Below are 18,374 nucleotides of genomic sequence, written 5' to 3'. Positions count from 1 at the left end.
GTCATCCAAATAAGATTCTATGTGAGAGCAATGAAAACAAAATCTAATCCTTATACTAACTGTCCAAACATAGGAAAATATTGCCTAAGTTTCCTCTGCCATGTTTTTTAAATTTTTTAAAAAAATTTTCAGGGATAATGATTCAGAGAAAGATGCTTTGGTCGATTTATACTTTCTACAGTTCCAGTGAAGTTTATTGTTTTAGGGAACTGATGCCAGTTTGAACAACAGACATGTTGTAAAATATCCTGCCTCGTGTATATATCTGCTAATCAGTAATATGCATTATTATTGTTATTCCCTTGGGCTCTGAAATCAGCTGAGGGGCTGTTCCATTAACAATGTGATAGATGACAGTCTGCATTTTGAATATGTTAGTAGGCTATATATAGCATGCTTACATGCAAACAAAATTAGTTGAGGACCTGAAACTTGAATGTGGTCAGCCAGTATCCATCTTACTCATATAGGGCAAAGATCAGCACTGTGACAGGTATAGTAAGCCACACAGGATTAAACAACGTGATAACAATTCAGTTCAGTTATCTTAACTTGAAGAATTATTGCCATAAGAACAGCTTATGTTTGATCGTTGTCTTCAGCTCCACCCACTGAACAAACTGTATTTCTGAGCTCAGGAGGCCACAGCAGAGTCAAGGTTAGAAAGTTGGTTGGAGCCTCTCATGTATAAAATAATTTCTGAAACCATAGGATTGATTTATTTCTTGAAGGTGTAACATTCGAACATTTTGTAGTTTTCACTGATTACTGAGGATTGACAGAAATATCCAATAAAATGGATGTAGTGCTGTAAAGGTGTGTAGTTGGGTTTTTGTTTCTAGATATTTCATAAATATATATATATGAGAGAGAGAGTGAGTGTGTGTGTGAGAGAGAGAGAGAGGGAAAAACACATATATATGTTTACATTATTATGATTATGTTTTATTTGTTTTTATTTATTCCTATGTTCCTCTTCTTAGAATTGTATTTTATTATTATTGTTGATGATTTTTGTATTTATTCAAATTATTTTGTATTATAGTTATAACAACCTGGAAGCATTTATAATAAAATATTTTGGTATTGCTTTATTTTATAACTATTCATTTATTTACATAATTTTAGAATATTGTTTACATTTTTTGACTTCCTGGAAGCACAGTGTTGTATTAATAAATAAAATAATGAATAAGTTAATTAATTAATTAATTAATTAATTAAAATCTATTTTACTATTTTGATATCATTTATTGAATTAATTTTTTATTATAAGAGCCTGGACATTCTTATTTATTTATATATTTTACCTATTTTTTTATTGTATCATCATTTATTAAATTTTAAAAAATGCATGGCTTTATGTATTTTTTTCCTATATCTATATATGTTTTTATTATGATTATTTTATTATCTGTTACGTTTGAAAACAATTTATTTTATTATCTTACTAGCCTGGAGGCATGACGTCAGTCGTTCCGTGATGACGTAAGGCGGAAGTCCTCCATCGTCGGCTCGTAAAGGCAGAAGGACAGCAGCTCCGGGAGGACGAGAGGCGTTTCTGAGCGGCGGTAAGGTGAGCTCACCCACGCTGAATTACTCTTCATTCATTTGCTTCTTATAAAGTCCACTTGTTGATTAACTGCTCTGGTTTTTATACGTTAATTCTTCGCTCCTCTGGAAACAGAGGACAGCAGACGTGAAGCTAACTAGCTTAACATTACTCATCAAATGATGCCGCGGAGCTACAACCTGTCCTCTGTCCTCTGTGGCAGGAGACAGAGGAGCCTCTCCCCTCGATGTTAATCAATATATCAGTTATCAATCGACTAATGTTGTTCTGTTTGATGTTTTTAATGCGAAATCCTTGTCTGTTGGTCCATTTCCTGGTTTTCCAGTGTGGGAATTGTATGGAAGACTGTCCATGCCCTCAAACATTGAATTGTCCTCTTAAAAAAGAAAAAAAAAAAAAATGTTAAGATGTCTAAACACTGAATATAAACTACAAATTTTGTCTAAAAGAAGTGTTATATCTTTATATTCTAACCTGTTTTTTAATGACATGAGATTTTAAAAAGCTTAACCAACTAATCAGGTAAAATATCTGGCAGGTTAGTCGATATTAAAAGATAATTGTTGGTTGCAGTGGGACATAAAATAGTTGAAAAATAGAATGATTTAGAGCTTTAACAATTAAGTCTATTATTTGATTGTCAAAACACATATCGGTATGTATTCCTGATTTTATTTCAATTTTTGCGGCTTCTGGAGTCTCAGAAAGTGAGAATTTGCTTCTTTTATGCATTTTTTAATATAGTTTTGATGTGAATGCTTTAAGATTTTAGACTGTGATTTCTTTCCTCTTTTTATAAATCTGCAGATTGTTCTCTGGGTTAACTGATTAATCACTCCATTCTAAAAAAAATCTGAGAAATTTGTGGAAAAAAGCATATTTTTATAAAAGTCTAAAACCCAAAGACATTCAGTTCATGAGAACTGAAACCTGCAAATGTTGCAGTTCACATTAATCGAAGCTTACTGTTGAGAAATCATATACAGGTATCTAAAGCTGAGAAGTGATTAATCAATTACTTGGTCATCAGAAAGGTCTGCAACCATTCTAATAATCGATTATGACATTTTATCCTTCAGTTTCAGTCTTTTAAATGTGAGAATTTCTTTATTTTCTTTTGTTTTGTAGGTTTTAGAATGTAATATCTTTAAGCAAAATAAATCTGCATACTCTGAATAAGTATTATCTTTTAAGAAACAGTCGGTTACGTCCTCCTTCTGTGCAGTTATGAGGAAGTTGATTGATTAACCGGCAGGCTTACAGATTGTTGCATCAGTCTATGAGGAAGAAGATGTAAAAGAAACGGGGGATTTTTTGTCTTGTTGTCAGTTGGAACAGACACTTGTTCTTAATCTCCACTGGCGACTGAGTGCAGTCTGCGTCTGACATGTTTAGAAACTGAACAAAGCTCACCACGGAGGTGTTATGATGTGGAAACAATACCTGAAGGTCACATTTTCTAGCCGTCGTCTGTGTGTCCCCGTGTTTCCATGTCTGAGTGTGTAAATGGAAAGTTAAACTGGTTCTTCGATGACATTTGAAACGACTCAAATTTAGCTCTGGGACAGGAACCCTGAGTCACAATGACCACAGTGCTCATTATCGATTAAACGTCTTCCTTTAGTCAATCGTCAGCTGCTCATCTGGTCGATACAGAGTGTGTGGAATGATGAGAAAATCCAGAATGATAGAAGAAATGTTATCTGCAGCAAAACTGACTCACACAGATTTTATGTGGTCATATAATGGAGAGAGCAAGCAAATGTTAGCATGTCTAAAACTGTGACTAACGTTTCTTTCTTTTTTTTGTCTTACAAATTGCTGACATGACTCACAGCTGTCTGAATCTGTTGTTTTATTAAACAAATGAAATCATTCATATAATAATCAGGGGTTACGCTCATCACGGATTGTGACTCATTCTTTGATCGGTTCAGTTGGTAGACTCATTTTTCAGATGTAATGCATAACAGTGGATAAATTCTACTTAATGCATTTAACATACATTTGATTTAGATTTGGCTTACATTTGCTGTATCATTACACAGTATCTATATCTTCATCGATCATGTGACTTATTTTGACTCGTCAGCTCTAATGATTACTGTCCCATAATGCAGGAAGAATAGTTTTGTTGTTGATTAATCTGCTGATTATATTCTCGACTAATCGTTTGGTCTGTAATTCCCTTAAGTCCACAGAAATCTTGTCAAACAGCTTCTTTTATCCTCAACAGTTTGGTTTCAGTTACACGTACGTTGATACCAAGACAAGCTGCAAATCCTCTCAGCTGAGAAGCTGGAACCTGGTTTGGCAGTTTTATCTAATATTGCTCAAAAATAGACTGTATTAGATTCATCATACGGCACATTACAAAAGAGTATTGGAGTCTGCAGTGACATCTAAACAGTCCTCAGCCCAAACATTTCACTTTAAAACAATAAAAAAAAACATTATATCAGAGAAAGAACAAAGTCTACAGTGATTAATCAAGTGTTGAAGTGATTAACAGTTTCAGCTTTGAGTCAATTATCAGAAAAACTGTTGTTTCATTTCGTGTCAGTCGACTGAATTAAATGATTGTGTCACTGTTTCAGCTGACATTTTCCATATATACAAAAAATATATATATAATTATTTTGCAACCATGTGTCCACTCGAGGAGTTCGTTTGTCACATTAGATACAGAAATAGTCTCATAACATTGTAGAATAGATGGATAGAGAACAGATTCTTTATTGTGATTGTTTCAGACAAAACAACAAAACACAGGTAGCAGCTCTTAGACTTTGACAAATAGATATGAAATATGAAATATAAAATATGGACAAGTACAAGCAGTAGTCTCATATCTCTCATAATACCCTCATAAACACATGCACTGTACTGTGTGTGTGTGTGTGTGTGTGTGTGTGTGTGTGTGTGTGTGTGTACATATAAATAATGTTTGTAATGCTGCTGGTCCTGTTCAGGTTTCAGCCTCAGTGAATAAATCAGCCTGTAAGCGTCGACTGAATAGCATCTCTGTTACAATCCTGACTCACCTTTTCTCCGTCCCTCGTGTTTCCTTCTGTTTTTCTCTCTGCATTCCTTTTCCTTCCTTTCCTGAACTGCCATAACTCACAACTTCGTCTTCTCCGTTTCTCTGATTATAGCAACATAACAACAGCAACGATGGATCGAATCAGGTCTGCGTTAAACAGCGTGGTGAGTGTTTGTCTCTCATATGTAGAATTTATATCTTCTTTTTTATTTAAAAGGAAATTGCTTGTTTTATTCACACATTTGTAGAAAACCCCAAATATAATCAGTTTACTGTCCCAAAAGACAAAGAAACACATTGAATCCTCGCATTTGAGAGACCTAATATGACTCGAAATATAGGTCGACAAACTTTCTGTGCTGTTGAATATTATTTTGTATCTCTAGTGAACTATGTCGAGGTGCCGTGCTCCTCTTCGCATTCTTAGACATTTGCTTCCCCTTTGCTCTCATAGTTTTCTCCTCTTATCTTCCTCCCTCTAGATAAAGAACGAGCGGTACAGCAGGTTCACTCTGCAGCCGGCGGAGGACGGAGAGAGACACGTCGAGGTCAAACTGTCCGATGATGCCACGGATGACGCCACGGAGGCCGAGGGTCAGGCGGGGGGGTCTCTGAGCTTCAGGCCAGCACTACCGTATCAAAACCGGCGTAACCTTTGCTACCTGATCCTGGGAACTCTGCTGATATTTGTCACAGGTAGGCCACACTTTCTTCCATCAGTACGCCCCTCTTTGATATCTGGGCTGAAACTAGCTTTAATTTGCAACTCCACATCCACATTCTGCGGAAAGGTTGTAAAATTTTAAAGTAGTCGTCTCTTGGAGCCAAACCACTATGCAGTCATCGCCTCTCAGGTGAAAACACTCTGCAGTAGTAAGACCAGAACATTTTGCTTCCACAAAGCAGCCGCCCGGAGGCGATTCACAGCCTAATTGCTTAACTGGTTATATAAAGAAGCATATGACTGCATTAATCTTATCTATTGTACTTGCATGTTTTTTTTTTTAGACACTTCCTGCGTGTGCTGTGTGGTTTTGTTTTCTGTCATTGTGCACGCTGATTTTAGATGAGTTAAGTCTATAAAATATGAGGCTCCTGCTGTTTATCATCTGATATTTGTTTGGTCTATCTGAAGAGAAGATCAGAGAGGAAAAAAAAGGAGGCAGTTTCTTTACGAACAGCTAAAATGCCACAGTGTGCTTCAGGGCTCGAGACTAATCCACTCATTCCTGTGTCCCATCTTCATTTAGTTTGAAACATATTTCTTTTAATCAGTTAAAGCAAATATAATTTGATTTCCTTTTTTCAAAGGGGCAATATGTATGACCAGGCCGTCTTGAAATCATACCCCACTCAAACAGGGGCAGCACATCATTAGAGCAACTGCTAAATGCTGCTAATTGTATTCTTTTTACACATGCATGTCTGTAGCTTCTGTAAATTTGTTAGCTCAGTTAGCTCTGCAGCTAGCTGTACTACCAGGGGAGTGATGGTGTTTACACCTGTAAGGAGCTAGCAGGAGGCCCGGGGCTAGCTGGTTAGCATGCAGATTTCAGTGGATATCTGAAACTCTGTGAATAAACCGTAGTATTTGAAAATCCCTGGAAACCAGTGCAGAAGGTTTTAAGGTCTGGTGGGATGTGGTCCGCTACTTTGGTCTGAGTAAAGTTAAAAAGCTGTTAAGTCTTCACACCATTTTAAACCAGTTCTATTGTCTCTGCATTGTTTCTTCTCCAGGCTACCTGATTGGCTATGTCAGCCACCGTAAACCTCAGACGACGACGTTGAACTGTGATGCTGGAGTTGAGCTGGAAGCGCAAAATCAGCAGGACGCAACTCAAGCTGTCGTAGCACCGGTTTCTGACCCTCAGCTCAACTGGAAGGACGTCACCAAACTCCTGAAGCAGAAACTCACCAGCCAGGGCTTTGAAAAAATTCTGAGGTACGCTGTTCATGTTTAGATCACACCTTACCCACACAAATACCCGATAATCAAACAAACCTGCTGCCACTTCATTAATAAGTAAATGATTCCAGTTAAGAAGAATAGAACATCCTTCCAAAGTAAATCATTGTTAGAATAGAAATATATTATACAGGACAAGTTGAATTTTAGTCCAAGGCTCTTTTGAGAGGGAAAGAACACAATAAATCTGAATGAACTAGAAGAGAGGGAACAATTTATTTTTAGGGTATTATGCTGCAGACAGAATACAAATGAGACCAGGGAAGGTTACAGGGAGTGCGATTATGTAAGGGATTATACCCAACAAGTTCAGTGATTGTAAAGCTGCCTTAAAGAACCGCACAGACACGAGCAGGGATCGAAATAACATTTTCTGCGTACTCGCTTACCAACCTTTGTTCCATTTTCTTTTATATATTAACACAAATTACTCCATATGCTCCGACAAGCACTTCTTTCTCGTCACTGTTTACTCCCACTCCTCCTGAGAGAAGCTAAATATTTGATTACGTGCCTAATTTATGTGCATTTGTTTTCCTTTCGGCTCAGCGTGAGAGTCTTCACTGGGGTTTGCTGTAATTAATGGTCGCAGTAGTTTCTCTCCTCTGCTCTGTGTTTGACCGAGGGCGGGGCTGCACACACACTCACACATAGCAGAGCAAAGAGACTGGTTACGTTACTACGAGAAATTATTTGTTAATGTAATTTGTCTAAAACCAAAGATGTGCAGAAATTAGCTCAACCAAAGCTTGTTAGCCAGTAAGCCAGCTCTCAAAGCCTGAATCCAAACTCAGACTTCACCCTTGCAGACCTTTTTTAAAGGGGAATTCTGAAAATGTTGTGTGTTTTTTAAACCCACAAATCATCCAGTCCACAAGGTGACTTTGCAGATATGATTTCCAACGGCTATCTCCACTGTAGTTTTTCCCCATTTCTGTCTAAACAAAAGGATAAAAGTATTATAAATGTGTAAAACAGTTACTTTAAAAAAACAACATAAGTAATGTCGCCTGAAATAATACTCACTCATAACATGATACAGAAACATGTAGAAGTAAAGGCACTAGAGGTAATTAAAAAATAGCCTGAAGTCTTTCCCTCTCAGATTTGATGTCATGATGCCGAACACGTCACAGTTTGTACGACTGAAATCAATGTGGACTCAGTCCACAAGTGAAGACATTAGGATTCAGCCAAAGAGTTGCCAGTTAGCATGCCAGCTAACACTTAAATCTGTTTCTGTTTGTCTCTGGTTCTCTTTTCAGTCGAGGGTTTACACAGTCGCTGAACACTCGTGCTGCTGCCGCTTGTCATAGCTGATACTATCCCACTGTTTCCTCTGTCTGACTCACAGGTTTTATTTACCACCCAAGTCACCCAAGAGTAAACACTGATGTTTGAGATCTTTTTCTTGTGTGACAAATTTCTTCCTGCTAAATGCAACAACTTTTATTAGAAACCTCCGTCATCATTGGCGTCAATTTGACAGTATTTCTCCCTAAGAATTTAATCTTAAGCTCGGTAATTGTTTGTAACAGAGTTTGTGAGTCATCAGTCGGAACTCTTTCCTCAGAAGTCATTTGAGCTGTTTTGTGAAGTATTAATCTCAAAAGACTGAACTTTTCCTCTGCAGGGACTTCGATATGCCCCGACGTTCTGCAGGAAGTGAGGAAGATAAGAGTCTGGCAAACCGCATCTACGGGGAATTCAGGAAACAAGATATGGCTCCCTGGACGGACATCCACTATGTTCAGCTGCAGATGCCAGACAGGTTGATATGATACTTTAATTTTTTATTTATTTTTTTTACTTCACTTCATTCAGATTGTTTTGTTTGAGGGACATTTTCCTAAAATGTCACAGTTTGGTGCCAGGATGCTGTTTCTTTGTTGGGGGCTTTTTGTCATCATCTAAACTTTAGTTTAACAATGTCCTTAAACATCTCATATTAAAGAACATTTCAGTGTGGTATTAATTACAAGAAAAATGTATTGGAGATGGATGCAGTACAGGCACATACCAACCTCTTCTACTAAATATTAGATAAATATTTGCTTGGGTTTAAATGAACCAGATTCATTTATTCTTTCAAGAAAAAATCAGTAGGAAAACATTAGAAAATGTTGGGGATTTATAGATGAGGGCCTTGTTTCAGTAAGCGTCTTAATGTTTAATATTAATGGATCTTAAACGCCATCTTACAAACACTGTTGAGCAAAAGAAATGTTCTTAAAAGCATCGTAACAAAGAGACGCTCTTGGAAATGATTGTAGATGAACGAGCGGCTCCTGGCCACTCGTCGGAGGCTGAGAACATTCAAGTCTTTGTTTATTTTTTAAGTCTATCCTTTTAAAATGATCTGTTATTCATTCCAGTTACTGACAACATAGTCTTCCTCTACATTTTCTTGCCTTCTCCTCCATGTGTTGTGTTTTCTTTTTACATATGGTGGAGATGTTGTTTGCCTCGTCAGTGAAATCAGATCTTATTTTCTTGAAACGTGTTCCAGCGAGAAACATGTATTATAAAAGGCGCCAAGCTAAAAGGTGCTTCCTGCACATCAAGATTTGTTTTCTTAAAGAACAATTCCAAATATTGAACATTTCTTTTTCTTATGTAAACACTGCACATGGCAGTGTTCACATAATACGCTCTGAACTTCTAAGACCTATTGTGATTGTAACTTGTAAAATATATTGTTGACAATATGAAAAATGGATGATATTCTAACAACTCTTTGTACTCTTGTTGACAGCGAGCTTCCAAATCAGGTCCTTTTTGGTTCAGATGTCTTCAAGCCAACAGGTTATCTAGCCTACAGTGCACCTGGGAAAGTTCAGGTCAGTTTAAAATTTAGAAGTGAAGTCATATTAACAGTGATTTGTTGTTTTTTAGCTGTGTTGAATGTAGTGGCCTGTCTGAATTGTGTTTATCTTCGTAGGGGAAGCTGGTGTACGGTAACTACGGCCGTCAGGAGGACCTGGATGTTCTGCAGAAGAAGAACGTTGAGCTGAAAGGCAGCGTGATGCTGCTCCGAACTGGAAAGATCAGTTTTGCCGAGCAGGTATGTGTTGATCTCTTCATATGCCTCGATTACATCTCATGTTTTTTTTGTTTTTCAGGAACTTTAAGTCTTGTTTTCATGTTTCTGATCACGTCTCTTCAGGTGGATAATGCTGCCACAAAGGGCGCCTCTGCTGTTCTCATCTACCCCGACGTTGAAGATTACAAGTATCTAGCGAACACGCCGCTCTACGGACACGTACGTTTATACACGCAACTCTTCAAAAACAAAGTAGCATGTTGTTAAAGTAGCCAATTATGATGAAATTGTTTCTTTATTTTTGTTTTTGTGTCCCACTTCAGGTCCATCTGGGTTCTGGTGACCCTTACACTCCCGGGTTCCCCTCCTTCAACCACACCCAGTTCCCCCCAACTCAGTCGTCTGGCCTCCCTAAAATCCCAGCACAGACCATCACCGCCAACATGGCTTCAACTCTTCTACAGTAAGACACACACACACACACACACACACACACACACACACACACACACACAGAAGAGTTGCAGCTTTCTTTCTTTGACATTTAGAAAAAATGAGATGTAACACATGATTCAGGGCCAAAGTTTTGTACCATGTTTCTTCAGTAAACTTGGATAAAAGTTTGTATTACCTTCATTTTGTCACCTGTAGAATCATGTACTGTATATGTGTTTACGTATTTTGTTTAGGAAAGATTTCAGAATCATAACATAACCTGATTTAAATGTGGAAACTCACTATTTTCCATCCTTTCTGTGTCCTCTCCAGGAATATCGGCGGTCCTGAATCAGACGAGAGTTTTAAAGGCGGATTGACGAGACTGACATACAGACTGGGAGGCATCGAGAACGTCACGGTGGAGGTGAACAACGTTCTGGTCAACAAGGAGATCCACAACGTGTTCGGAGTCATCAAAGGATTCACTGATCCTGGTACAGCTCAGCTTTCTTCTCTTCCTCAGTAGGATTCTTCGTTGTACAGCTAGATATTCACAATGTTTTCTGGTGTCTGGATGTGATTTTACAGATCGTTACGTTGTGCTGGGAGCTCAGAGAGACGCCTGGGGGAAAGGATACGCCAAGGCGACTGTCGGTACCTCCGTTCTGTTAGAGCTGGCCAAGGCTGTTAAAGAGATGGTGGAGAAAGGTAACAGATATCAGACTGTTCATACTAAGAAAACAAAGGCTTAACAAGGCATTCTTTATTACACAGTGATGTAAATTGCTTCTGTTGTCCAACAAATGTCTGACATTTTTGCTTGAAAAATGTCTTGAAATGTTTATATAATCATCCAAACAGTTGGCAACTTATTTTCTGTCAAACGACAAATAGACTGATTAACTGTTGCAGCTCTATTTGTAACATAACTGCCATTCAAAGATAATTAATGTTAATATAATCTGGTCCTATGCAGAGGATTTCTTCCAAATTATTTTTTTTTTTAGTATAAAATCTTGTATTTTTTTGCCACCAGATCTCCACTGCTTAGCACTGAATCACTGTCCAGAGAAACAGAAAGTAGAGGGATTAAATTAAAGAGACTAATAGGAAGAGATCCACTTTATTTGACTGACTCATCCTGCTGAAGTCTGTCTGAATGTTATCTGCGGATATTTTAAAAACAAAACAAAATGAGGATTGTGGATTATAAATATGTCAGAGATCATTGAATGGTCTTTCTTCATGTGGATTTTATTCTCAACAGTCTCTACTGCAGTCAGAAACATAGTGACAGTAATTGTAGGTGTTGCAGTTTCTATTTTTTCTTACATTAGCATATTTCTTTTTTGTCAGATGGTTTCAGGCCCAAGAGAAGTCTGGTGTTTGCCAGCTGGAGTGCTGGAGAGTATGGAAGTGTTGGCGCCACCGAGTGGTTAGAGGTGAGAACTAAATTCCTTTGGAGTTGGATGTACAACAGTAAGAAGACTAAATCTCCCTTTTTCCCCCTTTAACATGTTTTTGTTTGTGTTTAGGGCTACATGTCCTCTATTGACAGAAGTGTCATCACCTACATCAGCCTGGATGGAGTGGTCATGGGTCAGTACAGTTCACAGCCTCAGTTTTTCTCAAGACTCTGATGTTTTTCAGTGAAAACATCAGCTGACTGAATTTATCTTCTCACAAGGTCGTGGGAGCTTTATGGCCTCGGCGAGTCCGCTGCTCTACAGCCTCCTGGAGAACACCATGAAGGAGGTAACGACACAAACGACAACAGCACAGATGATGCTGAAAACCAGCAGAGTTTTTATTGATTTGTCTCGACCACACAGGTGCAGAGTCCTCTTGGTTCTGGAACAATGTATGACATGATGGGAGCGATTAACTGGCAGAACAATGCGTAAGTACCTGAGAAGTTTGTGCTGCCAGGAAGCTCAAGTTGAATATTATGAATGTTTTAATGCTGTTGATGAAGGCTGTGCGTCACCCAGCTCATCCAGCGTATAACTGGACGTGTTTCAGTTTCTTGACGATGTTTCACCTCTCATCCAATAAACTTCTTCAGTTCTAATTAACTGGATGAAAGTTGCAGTGTTTAAACCCTGTGTGGGAGTGGCCTTACAGAGTTGTTGGTCATGTGTGAACTCAAGGGAAAAGCAAAGGAAAGCCTGTAATAGTTAATAAAAGATTTATGAAATACAAAAACCAAAGGCCATGGAAAACATCTTGAGTTTTGTCTTAAAAGTGTCAGTGGAGGTGGAACCTCTGAAAACTATTTCAGAGCTTTGGAGCTGCCATGGCAAATGGCCAAAAAAAAAAGTTTTTTAGTGATCAAAGCTAAAGATGGAGTAGGGAGACAAGTCCTAAAATGTATGGGGTTGCCAGACTATTTGTAGCTGTTGTTCATCTTCAATAACTTCACATCCCGTGTTTGCAGACTGAGGCCGATGTCAATGGACGACCCTTCATATCCCTTCCTGGCTTTCTCTGGGATTCCCGCTGTCTCTTTCCACTTCATATCACCCAACGTGAGTCCTGACACAAAAGACAATATTCACTGATAATATTCACCCGCAAGTAAAAATTGGAATGTTATCATAATTCAAATTTTCGACTTTCCTAATTACTGTGGTTTCCTTTTGTATGAACTGATTATAGACCAGCCGGTAAATAAACATAATTGTGCTGTTTGTTTTTCTGACCTGTACTCATGTCATGTGTGTTTTTATGTCTCCAGATTGAGGCCTACACTTACTACGGCACCAACCTGGACAGCATGGATCACCTCAACTACCAAACCAACCATCACACCAGTGAGATGACGGCGGTGGCGGCGCAGTTTGCCGGCCAGATGGCTCTGCGACTGATCCACGACCGCCTGCTCAACCTGGACGTGAGTCGTTACAGCAGCGTCATCGACAGTGCCGTGGGGCGGGTCTACAGACGAATCAGCCAGCTCAAATGGGTCGGTCTCATGCCTTTTTTTATGCTCTTGTTAACTAAACTTTTTTTTTTTTTTAAATTCATATTGATTGTTGGACGTTTTTGTTCTGCAGTCTGGTCAGCTGAAGGAAGTGAATTCTAATTGGCTGAATGGAGCACGCGGCTCCTTCCAGCGAGCTGCCGAAGCCCTGAACATCGCCATCACCAACACCGACTTAAACGACAAGGAGGCCTGTCGGATCCTCAACGACAGGATCTTGAGGGTAAGACTCAGACTTTCACACCTCCTTAGCTGCATATTTGAAAACTTCAGCAGAGCGCCACTAATTCATTGTTAAACACCTTTTTTTCCACCAAAATATCTTCACAATAAAAGCAGCAAGTGCAGGGAGAAATGTGGGAGAATTTATTTTTAAAAAAGCTCTCAGGTGTCCTGCTCAGTCTTGTTGAATTTCAGCACAGATGTATTAAAGTCTTCTATTTTTCATCTTAGGTGGAGCACACCCTCCTCTCTCCATTCGTGTCTCCCGTTGAGACCCCCTTCCGTCACCTCCTGCTGGGCCGAGGCTCCCACACGCTGGCATCCATCGCCGAGACCACCGACATGGAGCAGCTCCACACCCAGCTGGCCCTGGCCACCTCGAGCCTGCAGGGATGTGCCAACGCCATGGTGGGAGACATCTGGGACATCAATTAAGAAATCTGAAGAAGGGAGGACGGGGGAGGTGTGAGCGTGGGTGTCCTGTGTGTGTTTGTGTGTGTGTGTGTGTGTGTGTGTGTGTGTGTGTGTGTGTGTGTGTGTGTGTGTGTGTGTGTGTGTGTGTGCGTCAATGATGCGAAATGTGAGGTAGAGCAGAGGGAGGAGCTCCAATATCAGCACTAAAGCACAAGCTGTCAATCAGAGGTCTAAGTTCCGCCCTTATTTGGGGGAGGACTTTATCCCATAAAGATCCGGGAGGAGGTAGAAAATATCTATACCGCGTTCTCGTCAAATGAATACTTGAAGAAAAAAAAAAAAAAGAGCAACTACTGACTAATCTGTGTCCTCGCCAGCACGTCGGACCAGTTGAAGCCTTGGCTGTGACCTCTCGCCATCGAAACACTAAGAAACCTTATTTATACTTCAGTTTTTTTATCAGTGGCAGTGCCCACTATAAAGTTATTGTTTGTCTTTTTATACAACGTTATCGGAAGCAGTGCCTTCCATAATTATGACGGTTATACCGTCTGATCTAACGGCAGCATCTGCTACACAAATGACTCCTCCTCAACTGTTGCTGACAAAATGGAGCCCCTGATAAGGTGAGATTTGAACCTTTCACAACCTTCTTTCCTTCCATTTTATGTGGAGATCAATTCCAGTTGAGATGGTGCACATCTATGGCGCTTCACTCGGTCTTCAAAATGGATGTATTTAAAAGCATAAAAAGGGAGAAATGAAGGTTGAAGAAAAGTTTTTCCTGATCTAGTGTCAGTTAGGCTGGTCAAGAGAACTACTTTTTGTTGGACTAAATATACATCGCAACAAAAGATATTATTGTTTTATGCCACTGGTATAATAATGATGCATGTAAACTCTCTCAAAGGGCAACGAATTTTTGATTCTTGAGAATATTCAGACTTTGGAATTAGAATGTGAAACAAAACCAAAAAAAAAATCCTGAATAAAGAAAACAGAAATTAAACCAACTAAAATAATAGACAAAACGATTGCTTGTAACGTATTTATTGTGACGGGCCTGGTGTCAGTCAGTCTTTAAATTTGTTAAAAAAAAAAAAGTCCAGGAGCGTAGAGCAAACTGATATTTCTATTATAAACCACAAGCCCAGTCTGCTTGATGGCAGGATTAATGCTAAATGGCATAAACAAGGAAAAAAAGCTAAAAAAAAAAAAAAAAATATCCAGAAAATTAAGATATTATTAGCACCCCGTTTTTTGCGCTCATCAACTAAGCTGATTGGCTCCATAATTTGCGAGAAAGCCATTTATGTTGCACAGTCTACTTTGGAGATAAAGTTATCGGGAGCAGTGCCTTCCATAATTAAAACAAAAACCCATTATCGGGAGCAGTGCCTTCCATAATGACAAGCAGTGATGGTAGTTTTTACCTACCAGTGTGTGTTTGTGTGTATGTGTGTGTTATTTACATGTGTATTTATCGGGAGCAGTGTCTCTCATATTTCACTTCTGAAGGGTGGAACAACTTATCGGGAACAGTGTTTCCCAGAGTTTTATACTTATTTATTTGTTTTTGTGTCTTTATTTTTGGATTCTGCTGTGTTTTGTGCGTCTGTGTGTGTAGTCCTCCAGCTCAAATTTCTGTATCATGTTCTGAACTTGAGAATCAGTTGCATCTGTCAGGCTCACGCTACAGGAGTTTTGAGACGATTGAAGCCTGATTCGTTCCTCCCGACAATCGGAGGAAGAAATCTGGTGTGGATGCTTGGTTGAAGATTATCTGGCATTTAGGGTTCAAAATCTGGACAGTTGTGTCAGTATTTTTCAAGAAGGGACCACAATAGTTGCTATGAAAGACATCCCAGGAGAAGCTCACGGTGCAGCTCAGCAACTGTGAACATCCTAGCACTTTTAGGCTAACATTAGCTAGCGTTCCACTGTTGACAGATGATAAAACTGACAGCTAAATTCTCCCCTCCACTTCTCGCTGAATCCAGACTTGTTTCATCCAGTTTTGCTTTTTCTCACTGCAAGGTGTTATCGTTGCAACGGCAAGTTGTGGCGTCAGTCTCCATTTGTTTACATCTACTTCCCCAAAAGACTGCGTGAAGTGTTACATTGCTCCCTCGGCATGATAACTTTAATATTATCCTGTAGTGTGTGTGAGATGTGCTATTATTTTCAAATCTTTTAGTGTGTACAGGATCTGTGACATGGTTTTATAAAACTCCTGTCGTGTGAGCCCGATCTTACACTCCTGTGGCCAGATGCGTATAAGTTTTGCATAGATTCCTGATTAAAACTGTGTGTGCGCTCAAAAACAGACATATGCATTGTTTTCCTCACAGCTGTGTTCATCTGATTCAGTTTTTACAAATCTCAATCATTTGATCAACGATATCTTCACTCCAAGGTCACGTGTCTCGGCCTATACTTCATGTCTACATTTTATTCTGAGCGCCAGTTTATGCTTGAAGGGAAAAGGCAACTGTGTTTTTTCATATTCTGCGTACACATCCTTTAAACATTCGCCCCCTGGTGTGTCTGGTTGTCACCTTCAAACCTCTCCGGTGTTTCTTTCTGTCAGTGACTCTTAGAAATACACTCCAGATGCTTCAGCTTCATATAAAACAGCTCCACAAGCCACAACTCTCTGCATGTAGCATCGTATCCCTCTTCACTGCATGTTACTGTATTGCTTTACTGAGATGTAGCAGACTTGAATCATGTTACAAAAGTTCAAATTAGGGTTTCACAAATGTGTTTTTTTTTTTTTTTTTTAGACTCAAAATAAAGTTTTTGCTGGTGAGATTATATTTATTTGACAATTTTTCTGTCAAAATAAATCAGTTCAGTGGTTTTTCACGATATTCTCAGACGTCTGAACATGAAGGATCAGAAAAATTATGTTAAACTGATAACAAATTAGTGTATTTGTGCCCAGAATACAATGAATATGGATGCGTACAGAAAGTCTGTCAACCAAAATTGCAACCATTCCATCATCCATATTCTGGAAATCATTTGTTTCCTCGTGTCACGTCACATTTGATGCTGTTATATCCTGTTTTCCTGCATCTGTCACAAGAATTCAAAACAAGGATGCCTGATCCCGAGAGGGGAAATGTTTTTTTTCCGCTCACTGTGTAACTGAGATACTGTTCGGTATGCCGAGATGTGGTGTTTGAAGACCTCTTCAGTATGATTTCTGTACGTGACAAACATCTTGGAGTTTTGTTTCTGTGACGTTCAGCTGGAAAATGTAATAAACCCTTTTGGCTTATAGCATCCAGTAAATCTGTGTCTGAGTTTGAGTTTCTAAAATGGGAAAAACAGGAAAATCAAAGGATACAGTGGTTGTTTAGGCAGGTATAACTTTTTATGACTTTGCATATTTTTAGTTTTTTATCTTTCATCAAATGCCTTCCTCTGTAAAAATGTTCAGATAACAGAGAAGCTTGTAAGAAAATGATTTAGCCCTCAGCCATTCTTCATTCAAGCAACACATTTCTACACTTCCGGTAGTATGCTTTTCAGATTAAGAGCACCACTTGCACCCAGCTATGTCTTTTAACCAGGCAAATGGTACAACAGGCCAGACATTTGTTGTCATGTTTCCACGTTTTCCGCCAGGTATACTGTAGTTTTTTTTTTTCTTTCTTTCTTTTATCCACCAGTGCTGGGTTCAGTCACCTCCTGCATTAAAGCTAAACTAAATAAAATAAAACCCTTTTTGCACATTCCAGGTCATTAGACATTAGTCATTAGAAGCACTATCTGAACAAACTTAAACTTAAATAAATAGACTTTAACTGACAACCTGTTTGCAGTTATCAGCATTAAATGGCTGATGTAGTGTTGACAATGTGTGTTCTGGTAAATATGGCTGGTTTTACATTAACCATCATTGATGAAATTGTAAGAAATTACATTTTTCCTGTCAGTAATCAATGTGCTGTAAAGACAGGATCAGGATGTGAGAGGAGGAGGAGGGGAGAATGTCTTTTTGATTGAGGTGTCAGAAAGAAAGATTAGATCACATTTACTGTCCTTTGTAAAACAGCAAAGGGTCACTGTCCTGGGAAAGACATGATCAGCCCAAACAGCAAAGGGTCACTGTTTTGGGAAGAGATGATTGATGACTGCTGTAAATTAAGGTAACCTCCTCTCTGTTTGGTTTTTAAGTGGCGGATGGGAGCGAACACTCTTGTCTTCCCTCCACACAGCGTGTTATTAAAGAGACCCACCATTTCCACTGCAAAATGGGAAATTAAAGTTAATGTTTGTTTAGTAAACAGTGATATAACTTGTAATTTGAATCCCTGCTTGAAAACTAACAAATATATCTTACTTTTAAAAAAATAAATGTAAAGAAATTTATGTCGTCTTGTGAACTGAAATGTTAAAATAATGACTATCTTTTAATAATTAACTGATAAATTCACCTTAAAGGGCAACACGATTTCATATTGTTTTACTTTGTTTACATGTGGCAGACCCTGCCACCTTTTTAACATCAAACATTGTTGTGCCAGTTATTTTCCCCTAAGAACAGCTTGTTTACTCACTTATGGGAAGGGGAAAGAAAAAGAAGTATTATAACCTCATTTATATTGTAAATATTAAAATTCTGAGCATCTTCTTACAAATCTACATGACCTGTGCTTTTATTTTGAAGCCTAACGGTCC

The 18,374-nt window shown here is 38.8% G+C and overlaps 1 protein-coding gene across 1 annotated transcript; it reads left to right on the top strand.

The window, feature by feature from the left end:
• The first annotated feature begins 1,476 nt into the window (after positions 1-1,476).
• tfr1b (transferrin receptor 1b) lies at positions 1,477-16,982 on the top strand. The gene is made up of 19 exons (XM_037078796.1): positions 1,477-1,576; positions 4,729-4,780; positions 5,099-5,312; positions 6,354-6,558; positions 8,216-8,353; positions 9,338-9,422; positions 9,524-9,646; positions 9,749-9,844; positions 9,949-10,088; positions 10,394-10,557; positions 10,652-10,771; positions 11,420-11,505; positions 11,599-11,662; positions 11,751-11,818; positions 11,896-11,963; positions 12,501-12,591; positions 12,801-13,028; positions 13,120-13,269; positions 13,500-16,982. The coding sequence occupies exons 2-19, from the start codon at positions 4,748-4,750 to the stop codon at positions 13,701-13,703; spliced, it is 2,277 nt and encodes a 758-aa protein (XP_036934691.1). The 5' UTR covers positions 1,477-1,576; positions 4,729-4,747; the 3' UTR covers positions 13,704-16,982.
• The last annotated feature ends 1,392 nt before the right edge of the window (positions 16,983-18,374 follow it).

The sequence above is a fragment of the Acanthopagrus latus genome, chromosome 19 (assembly GCF_904848185.1).
Source record: "Acanthopagrus latus isolate v.2019 chromosome 19, fAcaLat1.1, whole genome shotgun sequence".
Taxonomy (NCBI): Eukaryota; Metazoa; Chordata; class Actinopteri; order Spariformes; family Sparidae; genus Acanthopagrus; species Acanthopagrus latus.
The sequence above is the reverse complement of the archived record's forward strand: the minus strand, read 5'-3'. Positions and strand labels throughout refer to the sequence as shown.